Source organism: Centrocercus urophasianus, unplaced genomic scaffold, assembly GCF_019232065.1.
Source record: "Centrocercus urophasianus isolate 14NV4802_14NV808 unplaced genomic scaffold, USGS_Curo_1.0 seq_16, whole genome shotgun sequence".
In the NCBI taxonomy this organism is placed as follows: domain Eukaryota; kingdom Metazoa; phylum Chordata; class Aves; order Galliformes; family Phasianidae; genus Centrocercus; species Centrocercus urophasianus.
The window spans coordinates 15,692,838-15,716,631 of NW_024884711.1; the positions used below are offsets into that span (position 1 = coordinate 15,692,838).

The 23,794-nt window shown below is 38.1% G+C and overlaps 1 protein-coding gene across 1 annotated transcript in view; it reads left to right on the forward strand.

Annotated features, from left to right (window-relative positions):
• Nucleotides 1-225: 225 nt before the first annotated feature.
• Nucleotides 226-23,794, forward strand: part of HIBADH (3-hydroxyisobutyrate dehydrogenase) — an 80,827-nt gene continuing 57,258 nt past the window's right edge. Inside the window, exons 1-4 of the mRNA XM_042816919.1 lie at nt 226-313; nt 7,426-7,586; nt 12,001-12,110; nt 15,965-16,086. Of these exons, the coding sequence (XP_042672853.1) occupies nt 232-313; nt 7,426-7,586; nt 12,001-12,110; nt 15,965-16,086 (475 nt within the window). The 5' untranslated portion in view covers nt 226-231. The remainder of the gene's footprint in view (nt 314-7,425; nt 7,587-12,000; nt 12,111-15,964; nt 16,087-23,794) is intronic.

The window sequence follows — 23,794 nt, forward strand, 5'->3', positions numbered from 1 at the left end:
CGGCCGAGGAGAGCTGGCAGCGCGGAGCAGGCACGGCGCGGCCGTCATCGAGCGGCGGGAGGAGCCGGGCGGTCACGGGGAGGAGTCTGCGCCGCCACGGGCCGCGCTTCGCCGTGCGCCGGCCGTGGTTGGCTGCCGCGGCTGCCGCTCGCGGGGCGGCGGCGGGGTCGGGCGGGGAGGCGCCGGGGAGGGTGACGGTTGGCCGGAGGTCACTCGGCGCCGGGGTGCAGCATGGCCGCGGCTGTGGTGCTCGGGGGACCGGCGGGCTGGTGGCGCTGGCACCGGGGGGTGCGTGCCGCTCGCGCGGCGATGGGTAAGGACCCGTCCTCCCCGCGGCTCGGCGCTGATATGGGCGGCGGGCAGGCCGGGCCTGGCTCGGGGCTCGGCCGGGCAGCGCCGCCGATCCCCGCGCTGTCACGGGCGGCTCCGCGCCGCGCGGGCCCCGCGTCGCCCCGCCGACCGGCGGCCGAGGGGATGGAACCCCCGGGAGCGCGGCGGGGCTGTTCACGGCGCAGTGCGGCCGCGCGGAGCCCGCTGCCCAGATGTGCGAAGGTCGCCTCAGGGGCTCAGAGTGGCCTCGCTGCATCGGTGTTCTGCCTCTTTTTCTTCAAGTAGCGTGCGTGGAGAGTGAGAGAACACTCGTGTTCTTTGCGTAACCACTGACACGTTAACGGTACCAGCGATCTGGATCTGTTCTGTTCAGCCGTCTTAATCATTGCACCAAGTTATTTCCCTTACCTGAAGGCAGACCCAGCAGCACTTTTTCCCGTGAGAGCTCCACAAGTGCTAAATTGGTGGTGAAAGGAAGGGATGCGTTTCAGTGTCCTTTCAGTGCTAGGGGAAGAGGAATGCTCTGGCAGAGCGGGTGCCCAAATCTTTTCCTTCTCTGAGCCTTGAAAACAGCCACACAGTTTTACCTGCTGAAGCAGATAACTGAAAGCATTCCCTCAGCAGCGTTTTCAGTGTCATTTTGGAAGTGATATAACCAGCCAATATCAGTAGCAGCTCACATATGTCATGTTAGGCTCCCAATAGACTAGTAGGTGAAGACTTTTCAAGTAGTAAAATGGAAGATATATGTTATTTTGTGTGGTATATGCTTTTAAAATCATGGTACTTAAAAATATTCGGGAATTACTCAGATCATTACTTTAAAGTAAGTTTTTAAATTCTGATTTGGCCTCAAACCTCCTTTAAAAAGATCAATGAAAAGTGTTTGACACTTAATTTTGAAATTAGCTTTCAGTGTTATCTTGCTTAATTTTATCTCTGTTCCTAATGCATGATTTTTCTTCATGGTTGCAGCTCTGATCTTATGCCAGGTAGCTCATGTGCAGCAGGTGTATTGGTCATGTGCTAGTAAAGTTAAATACAAGATTCCTGCTTGTGCATTTAGTACCTTTAGTGATACTGCCATTTTTGTAGCAGCAGCTTCCAATGCATTTTGAATTTTCTGTATATGATAGTCATCAGGAATATCTGCACAAGAGCTTTGACATCCCATCCTGATCAATATCCTGGTCGCCATGTTTCATGTTAGGAACACAGCACACATGAAGATGGTTGGTGGTGAGCGCAGCTGCAAAAAGCAACCAAAACCACCACACTGACTCTTTAAGTTAAAAAATACAGTTTGTCATTGATCGAAAAACCTGATCAAGAAACTGACTATAAGGAGAAATTGTGTCTTTCTGGTATCTCCCACAGAACAAATATTCACCCACAGTGTTTAAGCTATTGTCTTAGTAGTGACTGCACTGAAAGTCCTTCTGATTCTGAAAACTGTTTATGGGATGAAGAGCATTAAGCTTTCTTATCCGCTAAGCTCTATTGCACTGTTACATGTCTAGGTATCTTCATATCTAATGTCTTTATTAGATTTGCAACCCTTTTCTTTGGCTTTCAGTAGACTAAAAGTTGTATTTTGATTAGGGATTTCAGTGAGCATTGTTCTGAGTGAAACACCATGACAGAGAAGGAGCTCTGTCCACTCTGACGAATCTGTCCAACACAACATAGCATGTCCAGTATAACAGCTTTGTCACTGGTTTCTTGCCATTCACTTACAGAATGTTCCTTAGTTTGTTAATTGCTCTTGGACAACAAACCGTGGTGGGTTGTTTCTTCTGTACATACTAGAGACTTAAATCTTCTGGGAGGAAATAGATGAAGGCACCTTGTTTATGTATGTTTGTGTATTGGCAAACTGGATAGTTGATGGAGAAAGTATTGTCTTGTGATGTTGCTGACAAAGGTGCTTCTTGGAGGGGGTGTTCATGATCTTAAAGCACTTTTTTGGGCTAAGTGTAGATAAATCCTTCCTGAGGACTGCTAGTAAGGATCAAGGAAGAGGGATTTTTGTGGCTGAGAGACAGAGATTTACAGGTGAAAGAAATGCATCATCTGAGGGAGCTGTTCATCAAAGAAGATGATACACTACTAGAGAGTGCAAATGTCATTGCCAACAGCTTTGGATGAGTAAAAGGAACCCATTTAACTTAACAGTAATAACACTTCTGTTGATGCACTAGCTGGGTGTGAACTGTGGGGTGATTCCATGCTCTGGTGCAGAGAAGCATTAATTACTAAGCAAGGATTACAACTGAAAGACCTACTGCTCTAAACCCCAGCGCATTACTTAGTTAAGAGATCAAGTGTACACTTGATGTTCTTTTTAGATGAAAATACTTAGTACCTGTTTTTGCCTTTATTACATTAACAAACATTTAATGAGTTATACCTACAGATAAGAAAAATGTAAGATGTAAGAATACTGACACTTAGAAGATAGTGTGTCTGTTTCTCATCAGCAAGCCTTTACAGAGGCAAGGAGAACCAAGTGGGACATATTCAATGTAAAGCTGGCCAAATTTAGAGTCTTGTAATCTTCTTAAATTATGATTTTGGCAGAGTGCAGTTCACAAAATCATTGCATAAACTTTAAAAGCCTGTGACCCTTGGGCAATTTAAATTTTATTGGCAAAGCTTCTAGGAGCAGAAAGACCTGATGCTACAGAAGTAGAGCTAACCTTCCTAACTTCTGTGTTTCTTCATCTTTTTCCTTCTAGGATCTACTTCAGTAGAGACTGTAGGAGTTTCCATAGAGAACTCTGCACGAAATACAGAAGCTCTCTCTGATCCTTTTTTTTTTTTCGAAGCAGGAAAATGAAAAGGATGATGTTTTTTGTTGTACCAGAACTCCATATACTGAATCAGGGGCAACAGCTTTCATTTAGTGGCTCATACTGAGCTGCTGTCATGCTTCCCTGTCCATGTCAAAATACTTCACATTCAACTGTACTTTCTCATACAACCCCAAAGAAAAAAAAATAGCCTTCTTTTTCAGCTTCAGCTCACCATGGGCATCTTCTCATACTCCTGTTAACTCTCTTCTATTGGATGGGAAAGAACCCAACGTTTAGTTATTTAGAGGGATCGGGATTGTTAGTATGACTCGCAGCCACTCTGGTTAGGAAATTCATACCAGAGATTAATTAGTGGGCTCTTATCCTCTGTGCCAGTTATTTTTACCATGTTTGGCATGGGAGCTAGGAATTCCAGCCCAGGAGGTAGGCAGTTTTGGTGAACATAGTTCAAGATGTATTTTTTACATCCAAAAAGTCACTGATTTCTTGGGCCTATTCTTGGCCATTGGTCTGTGCCCTAGAGTACAGCCTTAGAGTACAGTACAGGCAGACTGGACCTTTTCCAGCCATACTGTCTGTGATCCTAGCCAGCCACTAGTTTTTATTTAGTTTGAGTAGAGGAAGATGGACTCTGCACAGCATATTGTATTGTCTGTGCAGTCTATTCTTTGCAGTGAATTCCACCATGGATTTGAAATCCCTTCTTAAAGCTCTAAGGATCATTAACTCAGGAAACAGTCTAAAATGAAGTGTGTGAAGTGATCTTTTAAACTTGTAGCTGTCATTGTCAAAAAGAAAGTTACTTTAAATAGTATGTAGTAGCTTTTGAGGTCATTGGCAGGCCAGGTGTTCTAAGGACAGGATTAAAGACAGGTTGCTGTCTGTGCAGTTCTGACTTTCCTTTCTTCATGGATAAGAAAAAGCATTTTGAAATTCATGAACTTGTACTGATTTTCTTTCTGAAATTATTTTTAAGGGGAAATTCTTGTGCAATTGCACAGATTTAATTAAGTGTATATATTATAGGACAACTTGTCAATGCAAAATATTTATCTGTATTGTGTATAAGCCCCTAATATGGTGGGAGGATTGTGAGTAGATCCTCATCAGTGCAGTCTTAACAGGCACAGGATTCCTTTAGCACAAACTCCTTCAATAATAATGAAGACTCTCCCAGAAAAAGCCGAAATTCTTTGGAGTTAACGTAGCTATAGTTGGCTTTGCTAACAATTAATTTCATGTACAAATTAACCTAATGCTACTAGTCCTATTTCCAGTGAAGGAAAATTAATTGCATGTCGTATCAGCAATTATTTCAAAAGTAGCTTCTGTTGCTCCTGTTATTGATGTTCTGTACTCTGTTAGTTGTTGGAAGTGAACTGAGCATTTTTTCAGCTATTTTATTGCAGTAGGTTTTCTCATTAAAGTAAAATGGACTCAGTGCCACAAGGACAATTTCTGCAAATGCTTCACAATTGATGGGATTGGCTAGGCATATATATGTGAATTTGCAGAGTATGAATCCAGAGGTTCTTGAATTATACACTTCCTAAAAAAAACAAGTATGTGCCATGTATCCTGAACTGTAATGTAAACAGTATCTAGGTATTCAAGCTGGATATCACTTTTCATGGTGATACCTGTGGAGTTTCATCTAATATGAAAGTTCAAAAAATCATGTCTTCTTAAAGAGTCTGTCTGGCAACCTCCTGTTGGCTTAAGCAGTCATTATGTTATATTATGTGCCAGGATTTTAGAAGTAGCTGATGAAAATGTGATTGAAATCAGCACTGGTATGTATGTTTGTTTGTAAGGTAATTTTATCAATCTTTTAAAACAGTTTTCTTGTGTTTGAGTACCTGAGTTATCAAATTATATAATACTGAAGTGGCCGATTTAATGTTGGACTGTGAGAAGTTAATGAAGAAGACAGAAGCTGAGTCAGGGATTGGACTATTACTCTAGGAAGTCTCGTTTCCTGTAGTTTGGAATATTAATTAGCATAGAAAAGGAAATGACATCTTATTCATAAATTTTTAAGAAAAGGGAATAACTGCAGAGATAGCCAAAAGGGGAAACAGTAGAACACAGTGAGACAAAACTGTTAGGACTGGTGAGGATGTTGCCTCATATTACAGCTGATCTATGTCTAAGCCTTTTGGGAACGCTGTGAAATAATGGGCCTTGAGGAAGGCATTATAGTAGAATGAGTTGGCTTCATAGACATTTATACTGAGAGGAGAATCTTTGAGAAGTCATAGAAGTACTTGCTGGCAACAGGTCTGTTGTTGTGGCCCGATTGCCAGCGGCTTTTTGTGTCTTAATCATAGAAAGTGATGATAGGCAATCATGGGAAGTCATTAAAACAAAGCAGCCTTCTGTGGTGACATGGTGATGGTGGAGACAAGCAAGGCAGTGTGAAGTGACGAAATGGCACAAAGCAGCGTGAGCAAAATGTCCTTCTCAGTTCCCTGTATTTCCTTGAAGGACAAGACAAAATTGCACGCGTTGAAGCAGGTGGAAGTTTTGATGTAACTGAGAGAGAGAGAAGCTGTATTTCACATGTGATTAAGGTTTTCCTAGAATTAAGGTAAATAACATCTTCTGATATTACGGGGTAAAGAAGGAAAGATACGGAAAATCAGGACTTTGAACCTTTGCAGTAAGCTGGAAGCTGCTGGCTAGCAAACAGAGTAGTTTTAGGTCAATAGAAGTGATATACTTGGGAAGACTGACTCATAGAAACTATGAGAAGAAGGGACTTTGAGATGATCTCTGTGACCGATGGTGGTGTTTTAAGCTCTTTGTTCATTTGTTTCCTAGATTTGGCATGTAGAGCTTCTTAAAAAAAGCAGTGTGCTCTTTCTGTGACTTATCTCAGTTTGCACTAAGTGTTTTCCCAGTACAGTTTTATTTTAAATTGTGCTACTTCTGTAGCTATATAATTACTGCAGGCATCTGTTGAAACTGTCTCAGACCAAAGTTCTCTCAACAAACTTGATCTATTAAATGTGGCACTTCCAAAATAGTGCTGGAGATGAAAGAGCATGACCGTTGCTGGCTAAGAAGGAGCTTAAAGTCAGAAAGACTTTAAAATGATTAATCAAGTGTTATTGGCCTAGAGAGGATTCTTCACTAAGCACTGAGACCTCTTAGAGTCCAGATCCAGCTTAAGCACTTCTGTATGTGTGCTTCTGAGTTGCAGTAGTTCCATAGCTAGCCTTGTTTCTGCTTGCTTTGTTGCCACATGCTTTAGCGTTTATTCTGCATAACTTTTTCCTTTCTTGTAAAGGAGGAATTATCCTGTGTAATCAACAAAGAAATCTAGGAGCCACCAAATTTGCTGGCATTGGGTCAGAAGTGTTAAAAGTGGTGAAACATTGCTTGCAGTATGTGAATGCCTGCAACACTACTTTCTATCCAGCATGCTAGAGGCCTGCAAAACTAGTGAGTAATCTAGCATTTGATAGTCACTAGCTACTTGTAAAAAGTAGCTGGCTGAAAGTGCAGTGCTTTCCATTGGTTATAGAATATACTTTATAGTTCTACCTTGGTAGTACAGCAAATAGAATACAGCACACATTCCAGTAAAAATTTAATCATTTTGTATTTATACTGTATTTTGTTCTATTTTTCAGTATTTGCTTTTAAACTGTAGTGCAAGTGATTCCATGGCTCAAAGAATTGGCAGTGATTTATTACGGAGAATTTCACCTTTAGATTTGGGCTTTATGTCTGACTGCAGGATCAGAATAGTCTGGTTATTGCCTTTTTGTTAGGAGCTGCAGGAAATAAAGTGGCGGCCTCAGTCCACTTCTAGAGAACAAGTGCAATATCCCAGGGCTGTAGCCAAGGTTGCAAAGAAGTCTGTAAAATTATATATAAAAAATGATTTTGCTTATCCAGTTTAGGATTTAGACACATAACGGAACAGTGAAAAGCCTGCATGCTTTTAAGTCCTCTTCTCAGACTGAAACTGTGATTTTAGCATTCAGGGATGTTGCTGAAGTTTGATTATTACTATACTTTTTGAAACATCTACATTTTCCCCAAAAAAATAATTTTATCTGACAAGTAGGAAAATCATTCTGGGATGGTATTTGTGGTTCAGTGTAAGCTTTACAGTTTAAATTATGTGGAATAGGATTCACATTTCCCAACTTTTTAAGCTTAAATATTTAAGTTGTGTAAATCGTTGCACACTAATTACGTGCTTTTTGTTGTGTTATTATCACATTTCAAGACATGGAAATATTGATGTTTATTGTTTTGAAATCAGTGTGTTCTAGGGCAATGGCTTCCAAAACTCCTGTTGGATTCATTGGTCTCGGTAACATGGGAAATCCAATGGCAAAAAACCTGATAAAACATGGATATCCAGTTATTGCATATGATGTTTTCCCAGAAGCTTGCAAGGAATTTCAAGACCTGGGTGCTCAGGTATAGTAGTACACTTTCTGTATTCTGATGATAACTGTATGTATTCAGTGGTGCTTACATGTAATGGTTTTTAAATAATCTGTTTGGGTCATTTTTTTTGTTTTGTTGTGGTGAAGATCCTATTCAGAACTAAACAATTCAATGAATACAATCACAATCTGTGAGATTTTACGTCGAGCACAGACACAATTCCACCCTAAGCTATTTTCATACTGTCGGCCAGAATTGCTACCTGTTTTGTTTGTGTGTGTGTGTGTTTTTCTGTTGTGTGTTCTTTTATGAGAGTAAGTTGATGGCCTGTTCTTTCACCTCCTTTCTGTTGCTTCCTCCTCCCCCAGGTCTAGATGGCCAGTGAGCTGCTTTTCATCTGGTTCCTACTTTGACCTTTTCAGGTTAGATGACCCTAGTTAAAAATTCCTGCTGGCATAGCTGTAAGGGTTATAGGGACATATGAGCTTTCCTGCTGCTTCAAGGTGCTGTCCTCATGGGTTGGGGAAAAACCTAATTATTTAAGTGCTTATTTTCTTGGAGGTGAGGAAGGTTATAGTGAGAGAAGAGGAAGGAATGAAAAGGAAAATGGGGGGAAGGAAATTGATCACATCAAGGAGGCTTACCTTCCTGCCATATACCCTGTGAAATCTTGGCCTTCTTCCAGCCAGTGCTATTGCTTTTGTTAGTCTGTTAATACACCCAGAAACTCATTTCATTTCTCACATGGTTGGGGCTGTCTTTTCTGAATGTCTGAAACGTATTTGAGTGGCTTTGACGTACTTCAAAGCTATAGCAGTTCAGATAGTTGTGGATGAAGGATAGGTATGTAGAACATAGAAATAAAGAATGTGCTTGAGTAAGGAGAAACCAATACAGAAATCATTCATAGAAGAAATTTTGCATCAGTGGCAAGGAAATTTTAGATAAATCTAGATAGAAGAACTGTATGCCATGAAAGTGTAAACTTTTGGAGCTAATTGCAGCCATTTTAAATAATGAGATAACATCAAGATTTCTGACAGATAAAACAATAAAGTGCACCTCTTGATAATTAATTATAGTTCCCCGGAAATAATTACAAAATCTTGGCTTGAAGTGGGAAAATAAGCTTTTCAGCTTGTTTTCCTAAACTGCTGTTCTTATTCATTGAAGTTGGTGAGACTCTCAGTGATGAAGTAGATCTTGAGTAAGAGGCTGCATGGATGAAATGGTTTGAACAATTACTTATGTTCTAATTTCACTTTCTGCAGTGAGATCTCTTTACTGTGCCTGCCCATTTAGGTAACTTACTGCCACAGTAATAGAATCTTTAGCATCCACTGCATGACTTCATGTGTGATATTAGGTAATCTATAATGCTCTAAGAGCCAAAGGTATGTTTTAAGATTGTAAATCACTAATAGAATAAGTGAGTAGGCTTAAACACAAATAAAACACACTTAAAGAAAATATTTGAACATAACTTCCTCTTTTTGATCTACGGGTGTAAATCCTACCTCAACACTTTTCTCAGAACTTAGAAACTTGTGGGTCCAAGGGGCCTTGTAGAAACTGATGTAGAAGGAACATTGGGCTCTAAGGACTGCTTTTTCTTTCATCTGGCTGGTAGGGTAAAACTATCAGGAATGTTACGGAAGTGAAAAGATGCCCCCCAAGAAACAGTAAATGTCCTCAAATGTCCGTTGTTTAAAGTCAGTGCTACTGCCAGGGTAGATGGAAGACGAGGGTTGTTTGATTATAAAGACTGCATATTGTATGACTCCAATTTCCTTATCTCTGAAGTAAGAACTGGGAAGTAGTATATGTAAAGAGGCAGCCACCTGCCTGCTGGTAGTAACTGGTAAGGGAAAAACTGGCTGAGTGGGAGTTATTCACCTCTCTAGCAGCTGGGGTGAAAATTGCAGGTTTACAAATGGGGAATAATGAGTAGTACTGTGAGCAAGTGAACTTCCTGCACTCTTGTTCTCTGCTGTATTTTTGCTTTCCTCATATTTAACCTTTTCTTTCTCAAAGTGCTGTGCATGTGTATTACTTACTTTGCCTCAGCTTATGTATCTATGAGTCATATCTCAAATTTGGAAAAACTACTGATGTCAGCTGATGAGTAAAGCAGCATAAACATGGAGCATTTTTCAGTGTATTTAGTGAGAATGGCCTTTCAGGCAACTGTTAATTGACTCACTGTAAATATAAAGAAAAAAATAGGGAAGTATTTTAGAACAAAGAAGCAGATGTACATGCTGGAGGACATAAGCCAGTGACCAGTGTGAAGAACAGTCTGAGCTATTCAATTGCGTATTGCAAGAATTAGCTTGAACTGACTCATGTCAGAAGATACATGGAATTTGGACTGCCAGTCTTTCCTAGTATGTTCTACATTAGTAGTTAGCAATTAGTATTTGGTGGGGTTTTTTTTCAAAGTTACAATCATATTCATAATAACTTCGAATGCTTAATGTTTTTTAATAACATCCAGATGATTCAAGTTGACTTATTAATTCTGAGACATAAAGTTCCAAATAAAAAAAAAAAAGCATGCTGCTTGTTGGAAGAGCTAGATAGGTTTCCTCTGAGATTGCTAATTATATTTGTACCAAAAAGTCAAGAATAACAATTCCCACTTGAATTTCCATGTTTTTTGCTATGTACTTCAAGGTGGCAAAGTGATTTTCCTTTGCGTGATTGCAGAAGCTCTGTCACAGTTAGTGTGCATTCTTAGTCTCATTTTTTTCCTTTCTAATACATTTTTGTAATTTGAAATTACAAATTGTAAATTGTCACATTTTGAAAGATAAAAATGGAAAAACGAATTTCTGCATAGATGACTACTGTAATGTGTCTTCTATCTGTGTTGGCTGAGCTTTCTTTATCTCTGCCAGACTACAATAAAACAGCTTCATCCTATCTGTACAGCCAAGTGAAAATGTGAGGTTGTTACAGTTTTTAATTTGTGTGCAAAATATTGCATTTTTCAACTTGTTGAAAGATTAAAGTGGACCACAAGATCTTCAGTTGATAGCTTGCAAACCTTTGAGAATACTGGAGGTAGTATTTTCAAGTAAGAAGATGTATATAAATCCAGGTTCTAATTACACATTTCCTCTCTACTCCTCTAATAATACACATTGGGACTGAACTGAACCAGAGACACTCTGAACTAAAGGCAAAAGTGTCATACACAAGTCATAAAATTAACTAATCAGGTATAGAATCTCTTCTGCTTATAATTGCCTCATTTATTCTTCCTAATGTTTGTTCTTTGGGCGAGGATATGTTTTCTTTTTCTATCTGTGGATGATACCAGATATTTTGTGTAGTATTAACTTACACTTTCAAAACAAAATGGATAAGTTTTTAAGTTCTTTTTTATTTTAGAACTTTTTTACAGTGAATTTACAGTCTTCCCTTCTTTTACTTATTTCACAGTAGTAGTGGCCAAGAAGTTTATCTTGTATTCCAGGAGTCATTTAAGACGTTATTCGTCATTTCTTCCCAACATGTACAAAAATGCTTTCTTTGGTGCTAAGACCTTAAAAAAACATTGTATATTAGAAGATAATGTATTCACATGAGTGCCTTTAGTATCAAAACTAACACAAAAAGTTAACAAATACCTGTAGGTATAAACAGATAGGGAATGTTGAAACAAGATAATCTCTTTGCTCATTTGTATACCTTAGAGAAGAGAATCAATCTTTAGAAAGCTTTTGAACTGCAATTTCTTAAGCCCTAATGCCATGTAGAATGGAAATTCTGATTTATTCATACTGAATAATAAATGCATATAAAATTGTACTTCAAATATTTCTTAAAAGTTCTAACAATGTATTTTTCAATTTATTTAGACATTTTGGTGAATGATGCTTGAGCTGATAATTTTTTTCTTTAAAAATGTCAATATAGTATTTTGAGAAACTTCATTTAGCTATGTGATGTTATTTATGGTGAGGTTGGAGATACAGTCTTTTTTTTTTTTTTCGTTCTTCCTCAGTCTTCCTCTCTCAGTTTAAAGAGAGGAATCCAAGAACTAAAAATTCCAAAAGATTGGAATCTGAGAAAAAAAAAAGAGATTTTTGTGATTCTTAATGTTGTTCTTACTTAGAAACATAGAGCAGTATTTTCTTTAGGGGCATGTTCTAGAGCAAATTGAAGATTCATGAATGGATTACAAACATTTCCACTGATAGATGTCCTGGAGAAGCAGACATCCTTTTTTATTTTATTTTTATATTTTAATTTTTATGTTACTAAACCAAATTAATTGACATTTCCAATATAAGGGTAGATCTTGCTTTCTAGTTTTTTTACCTAGCCTAGTTGTTACTAATGAATTGCAAATACTTAAACTCAGCAAGTGTTTGGCAGCTCTTTCTCAAAAAGGGAAAGCTTACTTAAATTTTCTTTCTTTTTTTTCCTTTTAAAGGTAACAGATTCCCCAGCAGATGTGGCTGAAAAAGCAGACAGAATTATTACTATGCTGCCTTCAAGTCCCAATGCAATAGAAGTTTACACAGGAGCAAATGGAATTCTAAAGTAAGAATTTACTGTAGTCTAAAGAATTCCCTCTTGTACTCAAATCGCTGTTACAGTGTTTGTCACATGATAGCTTGTAGTGGAAATGCTGTCAGGGCTTGAAGCAGTGATTGAGCATCTGGTGAGAAGGCAGGGCCAGCTCAGGGGAGCTCAGGTGCAAGCAATACAATGCACCTGAGTGACCGGAAAGGACGGAACCAGGATCCACCCCTTTCCATACCTCATTTAAAGTTTGGCAGGGAAGGCAAGGGTTTCTCACTGGAGATCCCTATCTACCTGAGGGCTTTACAGACCTGCTGAAGGTAAGCAGTTTCTTTCCCTTATTTCTGTTGCATCTGAGTGGTTCTTTACTTGCTGTGACCTCGTACCTTGCTGCTTTGCTGTCTTGTTGCTCTTTCTATTGTGTTACGTAACTGTTGCTGTGACTCTTAATGTGCTTTCACCATGCTTAATTTGATACTCTCTTTTTTTTTTATTATTTCTAATTACATGAGAGCTCTTAAACTGTGATTGTTTTGATTGTTTTGTGGCTAAAATCTAATTTTATTTGTAGTGGAATAACAATTTATGTGACTTTAAGACAACTGACTGACTTACCAAACTTCTCAGGCGCTCGTGTCTCTTACAGATAAGGTTATGCACTGCACACAAGTGAAAGTAGAATAATTGCTCACAGCAATTATTTTTACTCTTTTCCTTGACATCAAATCTCATAAATGAAATGCTCTGAAAAATGTAATTGTTTCTCATTGTATTAAAAGTGTATTAACATAGAATAGCTGACAAGACTCTATAATCCCAACTTTTATTGTTTGTAGTCTTGGCAGACTCCTTACTGTTGATAAAGGAATTTGGGGATTTTTATACAAAAATGAACAGGAAGGAGCACTGAAAATTTTTGAATCTAGTGTTGTATATCACACAAAACCAAACTGTCTAGTATGGTTAAGCTCCAGTAACGTCTGCGTCTGTTCATACTTAAGAGCAAAGATCAATGTTACAGTCAATTCCTTACTTTACAGATAATAGGCTTTTCTGAGTATAAAAGGTGACTTTCTCATTTTGGCTTATTGAAAATATTTTTATATACAACACTGTTAACAATAACTCTATGTTCTGCATAGCTTGAGGCCTTGGCCCAGGGTTCAGTGATTTAAATGGATCTTGCACAGAAGTAGTGGACTATAGGGTTTCTTCAAGATTCAGTCTATGTTTTGCCATAAGGTTCTTGAAGAAGGAGATGCTCTCCCTGTTCCAAAAACCATGATAGATAGATTAGAGATAATTAGCTTCAGATTACCAGTTGTATGTCTGACTGATTTGACTGGAGAAAAAAAACGTAAGAATTTGTCTGAAACCTCAGTTTTATTTTGCTATTATTTCCATGCTCAGGTATGCTTCAGTTTTCAGATCTGGGAAGAAAACTGTTCACTTTGGCTTACCTTTCCTTGTTTATTAATCAAGAAAATACCTGAAGAGTTTGTTTAGTCTGGAGCAGTGGTTTTATTAGCTTTTGTGGAGGGATTCCCACTGAGCCTAAAATCCATTATTTGCAGAGTACTAATAACAGAAATAGTTTCGGGGCTTGCCAAATTAATAAATGGATAGTATTTTAAAACCTCTTCTGGCCATGTGCTCATTGCTTTCTAGCAAGACGACTAAGGCTAGTCATTACCTAGATCTTGCAGGATTGTACTGCTATCCATCTTAATAATGTAGAGGAAGAAACATACATACAAATGAGAAAAGTACAGGAGGTCTTCTAAAACTGATAAAATTATAGTTGTTGGTTGTAGGCTATGTTAAGGAGTAGTGACTAGAAAACAAAACGGAGAGCAGTTTTTCTTTGCTGCTTTCAACACAGGAAGTAATGGTTGCTTTCTTCCCTTCCTGTCTGTAGTTTAATTCTGCACAAAGTAGGACTGAGCAGATCTAAGTCTCTGTAGCTTATACCCTTCAGGGAAGAAGGGTAATTGGATCAGTCCTATAAATCTGGGCAAACAGCTGTGGGAGAACTGTATCCAGGATGGCAGTGCTTTGAAGACTGCTTGGCAGTACTTACTACCTGCATTATACCAGTTAATCTTCTGAGTACCTAATACTGAGGGAAACAGGATACAGAAAGCTGTCATGTAGTTTCTCAGTGTGCATACACAAAAGAAGAAAGTGTCATTTGATAACAGTTTTTAATTGCTGCTCTCAGTGGCTTCCTCACTGACAGCTGGTTTGACCTTGATTTTTATTTTATTTATTTATTTATTTATTTTACTTTTTGAGCTTTTTCTGAGGAGAACATTGGTGTTATGGAACATTGAAGGGTTAACTTAGTCATCCTGCTGTTTCCAGGAATTTGTTCCAGAGCACACTGTATAGAATCATAGAGGTCTTTTCCGACCTTAATGATCCTATGGCTCTAAGATCAAGTCCAACCACTGACCTATTCCCACTATGCCCACTAATGATGCCCCCAAGTGCTATGTCTATGTAGATCTTGAATGCCTTCCAGGATGGTGACTCCACCACTTCCTTGGGCAGCTTGTTCCAATGAGCCACCACTCTTTCTTAGAATAAATTTTTCTTGGTATCAGCCTGAAACTTAAGGTCTGAAGTGTTAGTCATTTCTGCTGACACAAGGGAAGTTCACTTCTTCTATGGCTTTAAAATAAAAGAGGGGAAACTTAGGTTAGATGTCTGGAAAAAATTCTTTATTCAGAGGGTGTTGAGGAACTGGCGCAGGCTGCCCAGGGGAGCTGTGGGTGTCTCATCATTGGAGGTGTTCAAGACCAGTTTGGATGGGGCCTTTGGCACCATGATCCAGTGGGTGGCAGCCCTGCCTATGGCATGAGTTTGGAGCTCAGTGATCTTGAAGGTCCCTCTAACCTAAGCCATTCTATGATGCTTTGATTATTACTTGTCTTATCATTAGTTACTGGGGGGGAAGAGGCCAGCCCACCTTGCTACAGTCTCCTTTCAGGAAGTTGTAGAGAGCAATAAGGTCTCCCCTGAGCCTCTTCTCCAGATGCAGAAAGGCTCTTTGTCTAATGTAACATGTAGCTTTAAATTACTCACCTTTTTATGACTTAAAAATTATGCTGTTAGATTTCATAGTGCTTGTAGGTCCAGTGGACGTTAAATAATAGTGCAATTGAATGGAAAAAGGGCTAAGAGTATAGAAGGTTGTTGTTGTTGAAGGCATTTTAAAAGTTAATTGCCTGTTTTTAATCATGTATGCAACTTTTTATGTTCTGCCATTTGAGATACAATTTATCTGCATAAAATTACTGGTTGTCAGAGTGGAAATTTTTCTACAGGCTTTGCTTTTAAGTCTGTAATGGGCTTTTGATGTTCAAGTTGTGGTCTTTATGTAAAATAAATTGTGAAAATAATTAAAAGAATGCAATCAGACTATTCTGGTAAGATGCTTAAAATATTGTCTATGGAAAGAAAAGTGTATTAAGGTATATAAAATTTTAAGCAGTATCAGCATTTAGTTCCATAGCTTAGAATGTATCTTCAGTAATCTGTATACGGTAAACTGTTAAAGCTTGTAAGATGGCAGGTTTTCCTAGGGGACTCCTTTTGTGTAGGATTTTTTTTTTTTAATGTAGTATTTAGTTTATAAAAAAAAAAAAATTACTTTTGTGTGCCTGTGTGTTTTTTAGTTCTTACTGTGTTTTGAGTCATTCGAACTCAGTGCAGTGTACACTCAGGAGTATGTATGCTGAGTAGACCTTGCTCAGTGGATTTTAAAGCTGTTCAATTACTAGCGTACAAAAAATGTGTATTTATTGTGCTGAGAAAAGTCACTGCCATGGTAATTGCATCAGATATTTAATAACTAATCTTTATTTCAGGAAAGTGAAGAAAGGCTCATTATTAATAGATTCCAGTACTATAGACCCTACTGTTTCAAAAGAATTGGCTAAAGCAGTTGAAAAAATGGGAGCTGTTTTCATGGATGCACCAGTTTCTGGAGGTAAGTCTTCATTAACAGTTTTCCTCATTGGATGTCTTGTCTTGTTAGCAATCTTAGCTGCCGCTCTGCGCTCTTGCGCTCTTGTTAGTACGGGTTGCTTTTCTTGCTGTATGTATGCTATTCTTTTTTGTTTCATTACATTAAAGATGATGTTGTCTGCTTTCTGTGTCATGGACAGATATTTACCTCTGTGGAAAGAGTTTAATGCTTTCTGTGAAACAAGGCACAATTCTGTTTGTCATCTCTTGCCTGAAGGCAGTGCTGTAGCAGTTAAGAACCAGATCTTCCAGTGCAGTGTATCTTTTGTTCTTTCGTGTGGTTGTACTTCAGACTTTGGAGCAGTTGAGAAAGCTTGGTGTTTAAGTTGCTTTAGGAATGTTTTTACCTCTAGGAATCTGCTTTTGTGATAGGTCTGGATTAACTGAGTTTTCACAAGTTGCGTGGTCCTTTTCATTTAGCTTCCTTCAGAAAGTTGTGTTCTGATGCAAGTGTTCACATCACTTCAGTCTCCATGTGTTTATGTCTGTTAGGACAAAGCTATTTGGTTATTGTTGGGCAGTTCTATTTTGTATAAATTAAAGCTAAGAGAAAGGAGAAAAGAGGATTTCATTCTCAGTAAATGAGAGTAGGAGGTTTCCTCCGATTCATAATGGTTGAAGTGTGTGTGTGTGTGTTTTTATTCTTGAAGCTGGAGATTGCTAACTACTGATTTCTGAGTACTGCATCTATTGTAAAAAATAATAATAATAATAATAATAATAATAATAACTTAGAGTAGGGAAGTCTTTCATTTTGTGGATGAAAGAGAGCAGATGCATAAAATCAAAGTTTTGAAAGCAGAACCATAGCTAGTTGTTGTTGCTGAATTATTATCTGAAACTCCTTGAATTAGAAGATGAGGAAAATTCATTTTGTATGAGAAAATCGTTTCTTTTTTCACAATTTACTCTTAAAAAAAAAAAAAAGAAAATAATAATGTAATTAGTTTTCTTTATTTTTACTGTCTTAAGATGATTCAAATAGTTACGCCTGAAATAATAAAAATGTAGGAGTATGAGAGAATCTGGTTTTACGTCGTTTATCAAAGGCACGATGAACAAACCTAGAAAGTGTACAGCTGATGCTTCAGGTCATCAGGATGAGTGTAGATGAGGATCAAAACCTAACTATTTTTTTAATCTTTGTGTGAAAACTGAAGTAGGATATGGCAACATATTAGACATCAAAATATTCATCTCAATTCTGTTGTGAATACAAAGTAGAAAGAGCCAAAAGATATTCGAGATCACAATGGGGAAGACGAGATTCTTCTTCACAGCCAAAATATTAGACATTGTTTTATAAAGTTAAAGAAGTTCTCTGCAGAGGAATAAAAAGCATGGAGAAATGTATGTTGTGGGTGGCATGTTTATATCTCATCCTCTTCTAAATATAGCATAGCTTTAGTCTTATTCCTTGGGCAATTCTGACGCCTTTTATGTGGTTCTCTTCAATCCCTTTCCCCCAAATATCTAAAGGGAGTTACTTTTTTTTTGAGGGGTACACATCTGTAGCCTGTTTTTACTGATAATTTTTTGCTTAAAGGCTGATTATGCTGAATCTACAAATAAAGAAAGTAAAGTTTTATTCCAGAGCAACTCTAGCTGTCTTCTGGGTTTTGTTTCTTTGGGAAATGTTAGTGCTGAGACTGGGTTTATATTACACAATGCCATTGACTAGTCTGAATACACATAGCTGTTTTGGTGTTTAGTGGTTCATTTAAATACAAATTATTTGCTGTTGGATGTGAATTTCAGTTTAAGTGATATTCTGAAGGAGGGAGAAAGTGTGCTATTTGGTGTATTTACAGATGTTTTTCCGTCAATGTAAAATGCGATAGCCTTGGCAGGAGCATCAATGAGAGAATGTGTAGGGTGAAAGGAACTAGTGAGCCTAGCTGTCATTTTTATACCTATGAGCTTGCTAGTTGTTACTGGCAGATTATTCCACTTGTGTATTCGAGTATTTGGGGCATGCCTAATGGACATGAGTGTTAATCTGCACTGTAATGAAACTATTTCAAAAACCAAATAATATTTTGAAAATAGCTTTATCTATTAACTTCATGGAGAAATACTACTGATTTTTATTCTTATTCTGACACTGCAAACAGAGTGTTTTAAGGCCTAAAGATAGAGCCAGATTACAGTAGCTTGCTTGCATCCTTACTCCTGAAAAATTCTTTCCCTTGATCTCTTTCAAGTGGGCCTGTACTACCAATATAGTAATGCTGTGCTATTCATATGATTGGCTTATAGAATTTACCTGCAGCTTACAGTCAAGACCCATTAAGTGGAAGCTAATGTAGCTCATTCTGTAGTGTTATTTTGCATTGACTAACTTTGGAAGATACTTCGCATCCCAGTAAATGCATGCAGATTATGCTGCTAATGCTGTTTAGAGATAGCACTTGCTTGTCCTGGGATTAGGATCCCTTGGTCCCCGTGAGAAAGCTGTGTCACAGCTTTCAGTGCAGTCCTGCTTTGTGAACTCTTTGTGAGTGTATGTGAATGAGAAGATGTCTTCATAATCCAAGTTTAATTTTTTTTTTAAATCTAGAGGAACAAGCATATATATATATATATATATATTTTTTTTTAAGATTAGATTCTGCAACTTTGTATATGTAAAAGGCTTTTAATACACAAATTATCACAGTCATATCTAAAACTGACTTCCGTTGCCACTGAAAGGAGTACTTGCTGAGCAAGAGGTCTAAATTTAGACTTGGAGATTGGGGTCAAGTTAGTCTTCTCACTGAAAGTTTAATTCTCACTGTGCAGTTCAGAGCAAACTTTTCTAGTGTTTGTTTTGCAGATATCTGCGAACTGTAACATCAGTCTCTGTTTGAATTCAGTACACAAAATACAGACTGTCTAAAGTACAGTGGATAAAATGTTTGTGGATTATTGCTTTTAATTTCCAGTGTGGTATCTTCTTCACTTTAAGCAGTGTTTGTGTTCAGATACTGTCTGTCAGCTCCTGTTTGGTCCAAAATATGTTGCTCTGCATGTTGCTGGAAAATGTATTAGCTTGATTAGCTTTTATGTTTTTGAAGTTACAAGTACATAACTGAAAGCTGAAAGCTGCTTAGATATGGTTCTGTAGAAACTTAGCTCTTTCCCCTTGCCGTCTACGTTTGCCAAGGTAGAAATCCATAAAAATGTCACACTGCTAATTGTTAACAAGAGCTGTCTTAGAGAACCGGAGTCATGCTAAAATGGCAATAAACACATTTTTGTAGGAACCATGGGTTGGAGTTTTTAATCCAGCTGTCACTTCAAATTATTTCATCTTGCAGTAGTGCTTCCGTAAGCCCCATCTAACTGTTAAGAGATGGAAGGAATATTACAAAAAACACTGTCAAATTGAGAATTCTGGTGTCTGATAATGGAGTAAAATGTGAGACCTGGAAGGATGAGTTGCAGGCTTGCTTATGTTCAGCTGGATCTATCCTTAGCGTGGAGCAAAGTAAAACAATGTCTAGAAATGCTGTGGAGATCTCGTTGTTGATCTGAGATTTTATTCTTTTAAGGAAGAATAAGGACACAATTTCAAAACTGGAGAAATGAATGTGTATCAGTGGTGTAATTTATGACATGATGGAAAAGGTGAAACAGGCCAATTAGAAATTGTTGAATGTTTCTCTTGCCCTAACACTGAAGGATCACTGTGGTGTCATCTCCAACAGAAGCAGAGACTTACAGAGGTTAGGAGTATGTCTGTGTATGCTTGCAAAGATTATTTGTAAGATATTTTTCACTGTCTTAAAATGGTAATAAGTGATTCAAATGCTGCAGCTCTTGGCTTATAAAATATTTTCTAATGAAGCATCAATGATAGATTTGTCATAATAAAGCTGGTTTTATAGATCTGTCTTTTGTTGGAGAACCTCAGTAGAACTGCTCTTCAAACTGGCTTTCCCGGGTTGGATTCTCTGTATTTGTTGAGCTTAATGCATTTTAAAGAGAAATTCAATATTATGAATTCATGGGAGTTGATTGGTTAGTTGATTAGGTTAGTTGATTGAACAGGAGCAGTTTTAAAGTAAAGGAGGTGACATTTATATTAGATGTCAGATTTCTCATTGAGAGGTTGGCAAGACGCTAAAACATCCACAGCTTTTTTGAGCAGTCTACACTGCTGAAGGTGTTCAAGGCCAGGTTGGATGGGGCCCTGGGCATCCTAATCTGGGCAATGCTGCCCATGGCAGTAGGTTGAAGTGGGTTGGCTCTTGAGGTCCCTTCCAATTTTAACCATGCTGTGATTCAATGATTGTAACATCTCTAACTTCAGAGATGGTGTACTTTTTTACTACATGGATACTTTTTTACTACATGGAAGACATGAAAGAAGGAATTCTCTGTATTTAGTGGTGGGGAGTTTTTGTTAGTACTTGCCTTTTTGGCCTATTGATGAGGTGATTGGAATATGTTACAATCCTTGAAACGCCGTCAAGAAGTCTGCATCATTATTTCTGCATTTGTGCTTTAGTTTTAAATCCCTTATATGCATATTCATGTTTGCCACAATGTTCTCTTTGCTCCCAAGTATGGAACTTCTACCTCACTACTTCTGCTTCTCAGTTTCTCTGTTTACATTCTTGCCAAATGTTTCTGATCTTAATCATTTTGTTGCAAAGCTTTGTGATTTTGGGACAGTAATAAAAATTCAGTGTGTAATCTTTTAATGTTAAGGTATTATGGAAAATGTTACTGAGTTTCTGAAACGTACATGAAGCTGAATTCATGCAGGAAGTAACTGAGAACAGATGGAGAAGTATCAGGCTAACTGTCATTGAAGGAGGCTGAAATGACAACAAAGAAATGCTTTTGAAATCTGATATGTTTAAAAAACTTCTGATTCCCAATACCTATGCAATATTTGAAACTTTTACAACTTTTGTCAAAATAAAACTTCTTTAATAGAAGTCTGTTTCCTTGGAGAAAAGAGGGAAAGGAGCGATGATCTTAAATATACATGTTGTCAAAATGACTCTGAGGAAATATAAACCCTGTGCAGAAATCGCTTTGTTGGCAGTAGCTTCCATTGCAGAAGGGTTAGTTCTTTTGATTACTGAAGTGCTGACTTTGAGTGTATTTTTCTTCTGTGGGCATTACACTTCTTTACATTCTCGACAAAATGGAAATAAAGATAGTATATAACCAACCAAGAATAAACAGATTTATTGGGGGTGTCATCTGAAATACTGGGGTGGAGAGAGTCATCATTCCTACAATGACTTAAGGGGTGGAATGACTGATATTTTTTTATTAAAGTGCAGTGTATATTTTGGCTTTGAAAATGTGTGTAGTCTGGCCAACTAGTGACCCGTGTGTAGGGAAACATATCTGTCTCCATTTATTCAAAGGTGTAAAGATGAGTTATTCAGGCAGGCCCAATGGGATATAACCAGGAATAGTGGCTTGGAAATTATTAAGGAAGGAAAAATGCATGCTGTGTCTACCAGGAAAAACTTCCTAACAACATTCTTCACACTCTGTGGAATAACTTTCCAGAGGGGATGGTTAAAGCCAAGCATCTCAACATGCTTTAAACAGTACTGGGCAAAGTGCTAGGAACTGTTCTGCAGGGAAAAATTGTTAACTGGTGGAGGGATGGCTACATGATCTAATACATTTTTTTCCATCTCTAATGTCTACAATTCAGTGGTGTACTCGCATGGTGCTCAAAAGCAGTTAAAAGGAAATTGTCCAGATAGAAGTTGAAAATCCCTGTGGCACTCTTTGAAAAAGAGCAAGGGATAACTCTGGAATTATGGCCAACATTCCTTTTTTCAATAAAACTGCTTCTAATATCCATGGCTGCATGTAAACTATTACTGACTTCATAATAGCTCCTCTGTTTACTTGTGGTTCATCCCATCAAGCATTTAGAGAGAGATACAGAATAAGAAGGATCTTCAGGTTTCAGCCAGTTGTAAGTCCTGGGAAATGAAAACTAATTAATTATTTATTTAAGATTTACTTCTTCGGGGGAACTTTTAAAGTTAAGGAGGTACAGGTGGTGGTTGGAAATGTTTCTGGAATGCATTGATGACTCTGAAGCTTTCTGCCAGATTTGTTCTGCTTTTAAATGTCCATGGGCATCATCTTCTATTTTTGCTCGTTACATAGTGTGTGATTCAAAAAGTATATTTTTCATCTTGTTAAGGAACTTAGCACGACTCTTGTGCTTGGGATGGTGGGGATGACCAGCACCAGCTCTTAGTAACACCCTGTCTCCCTCTGAATCCTGCTTTTGCTGCACTAAAAGTGGATGGCACACACCAGGAGTAAGCCCAACAGCATGGCACACTGGAGCTAGATGGATAAAGTGGAGCAGGTAGCACAGAGCAGAACTAGAAGTACACTATGCCCTCACTGCAGCCTTCACCTTGAGGACATTCCTCACCAGCTGCAAGCACCTGGGGTGCCTTAGAGAAAACACAGTTTATTCTGGTCTTAACTAAAACCTGTTGTACTTGCAACAATTCAGTGTTGCCAGTGTACTTTTTCAGTTTACTGGTGCAACTTCCTCTTGTTTAAACAAAAAATATAATCCCACACCAATCCAAAGAAACTGACTTGGTTAAGTGGATTTGGCCTCTGAAGACTTAAAATGGCAAGCTTTAATTTGTCTTATTCTGCAAAACAAATCAGTAAGTCTTACACTGAACACATAAGAAGAAATGTTAATATCCTAAAGAACCTGAACCAGTGTCTTGGGACACTTTCAGGCTGAAACTGCTCTTTTTTTGCTTAAAGGAGAAGAAGACTCCTTTGTTAGCCCCATTAAATGCACACTACTTCAAAGGAAAGGAATAAAGCAGGTAGGAGAAACTTTGCTGTTGGGTCAGCTGCCCTTCATCAATGGTGCAGAGGCCTTTGAGGCTGGTCTTTGAAAGTACAGTGTTCACTGACTCTTTCAATGGCTGAATCAAGATCAGTAGGAGGAAAGGAAGGTTGATCTTCAGTTACCCCTCATCTGAATGATGTTAGTGTTATGAGTTACTTCTGTTTTTAAAAATCATGGTCATGAGTGGAGTGAGGTGGGGGTTTAGATGGGAAAATCATTGTAAGTTGCTAGCTTGTAGAAAATTGCCTTATAGTGGAGAACGTCTTTGTTCTGACAGGTTTCTTAAGTTGTGCCATTAAAGAGAGGGGAAAAAAAGGTAATTCCCTTTGTACTTCAAACGAATACCTGAATATTACTCAATTTTTATGTTGTTTTAGTATTGCTGGCTTTGAGACAATTCAACAGATTAAACTTTTGTTCTTGATTAATTCTCAAAGAGCACATGGTAAAAACAAGATTTCTTAATACTTTCTGCTTCAGCCACATTTAAGGAGTCTGTGATTTGTATGACAAAACAAAAGCATAAGAAAAACAGTATGGTCTCTCACTGTTGATATGCAGTTAGAATTCAGGTGTGAGCACACAAACTGTGTAAATGTTCACCTTTCAGTGTCTTCAACGATATTTAATCCTGTTAGTTCACTCCTTCTATCTCCTCTAATGCAGAGGACAAATGAGTTCCTGAACTGGAAAGATAGAGTTTCTAATTAAGGTTCTCTTAATGCAAAGCACAGCATGCAACCCAAAGTGGAAACAAAGTGACTTGCTGTACTGTGCTTGGTCTTCAACTTTAACTCTTAAAATGTAGTTA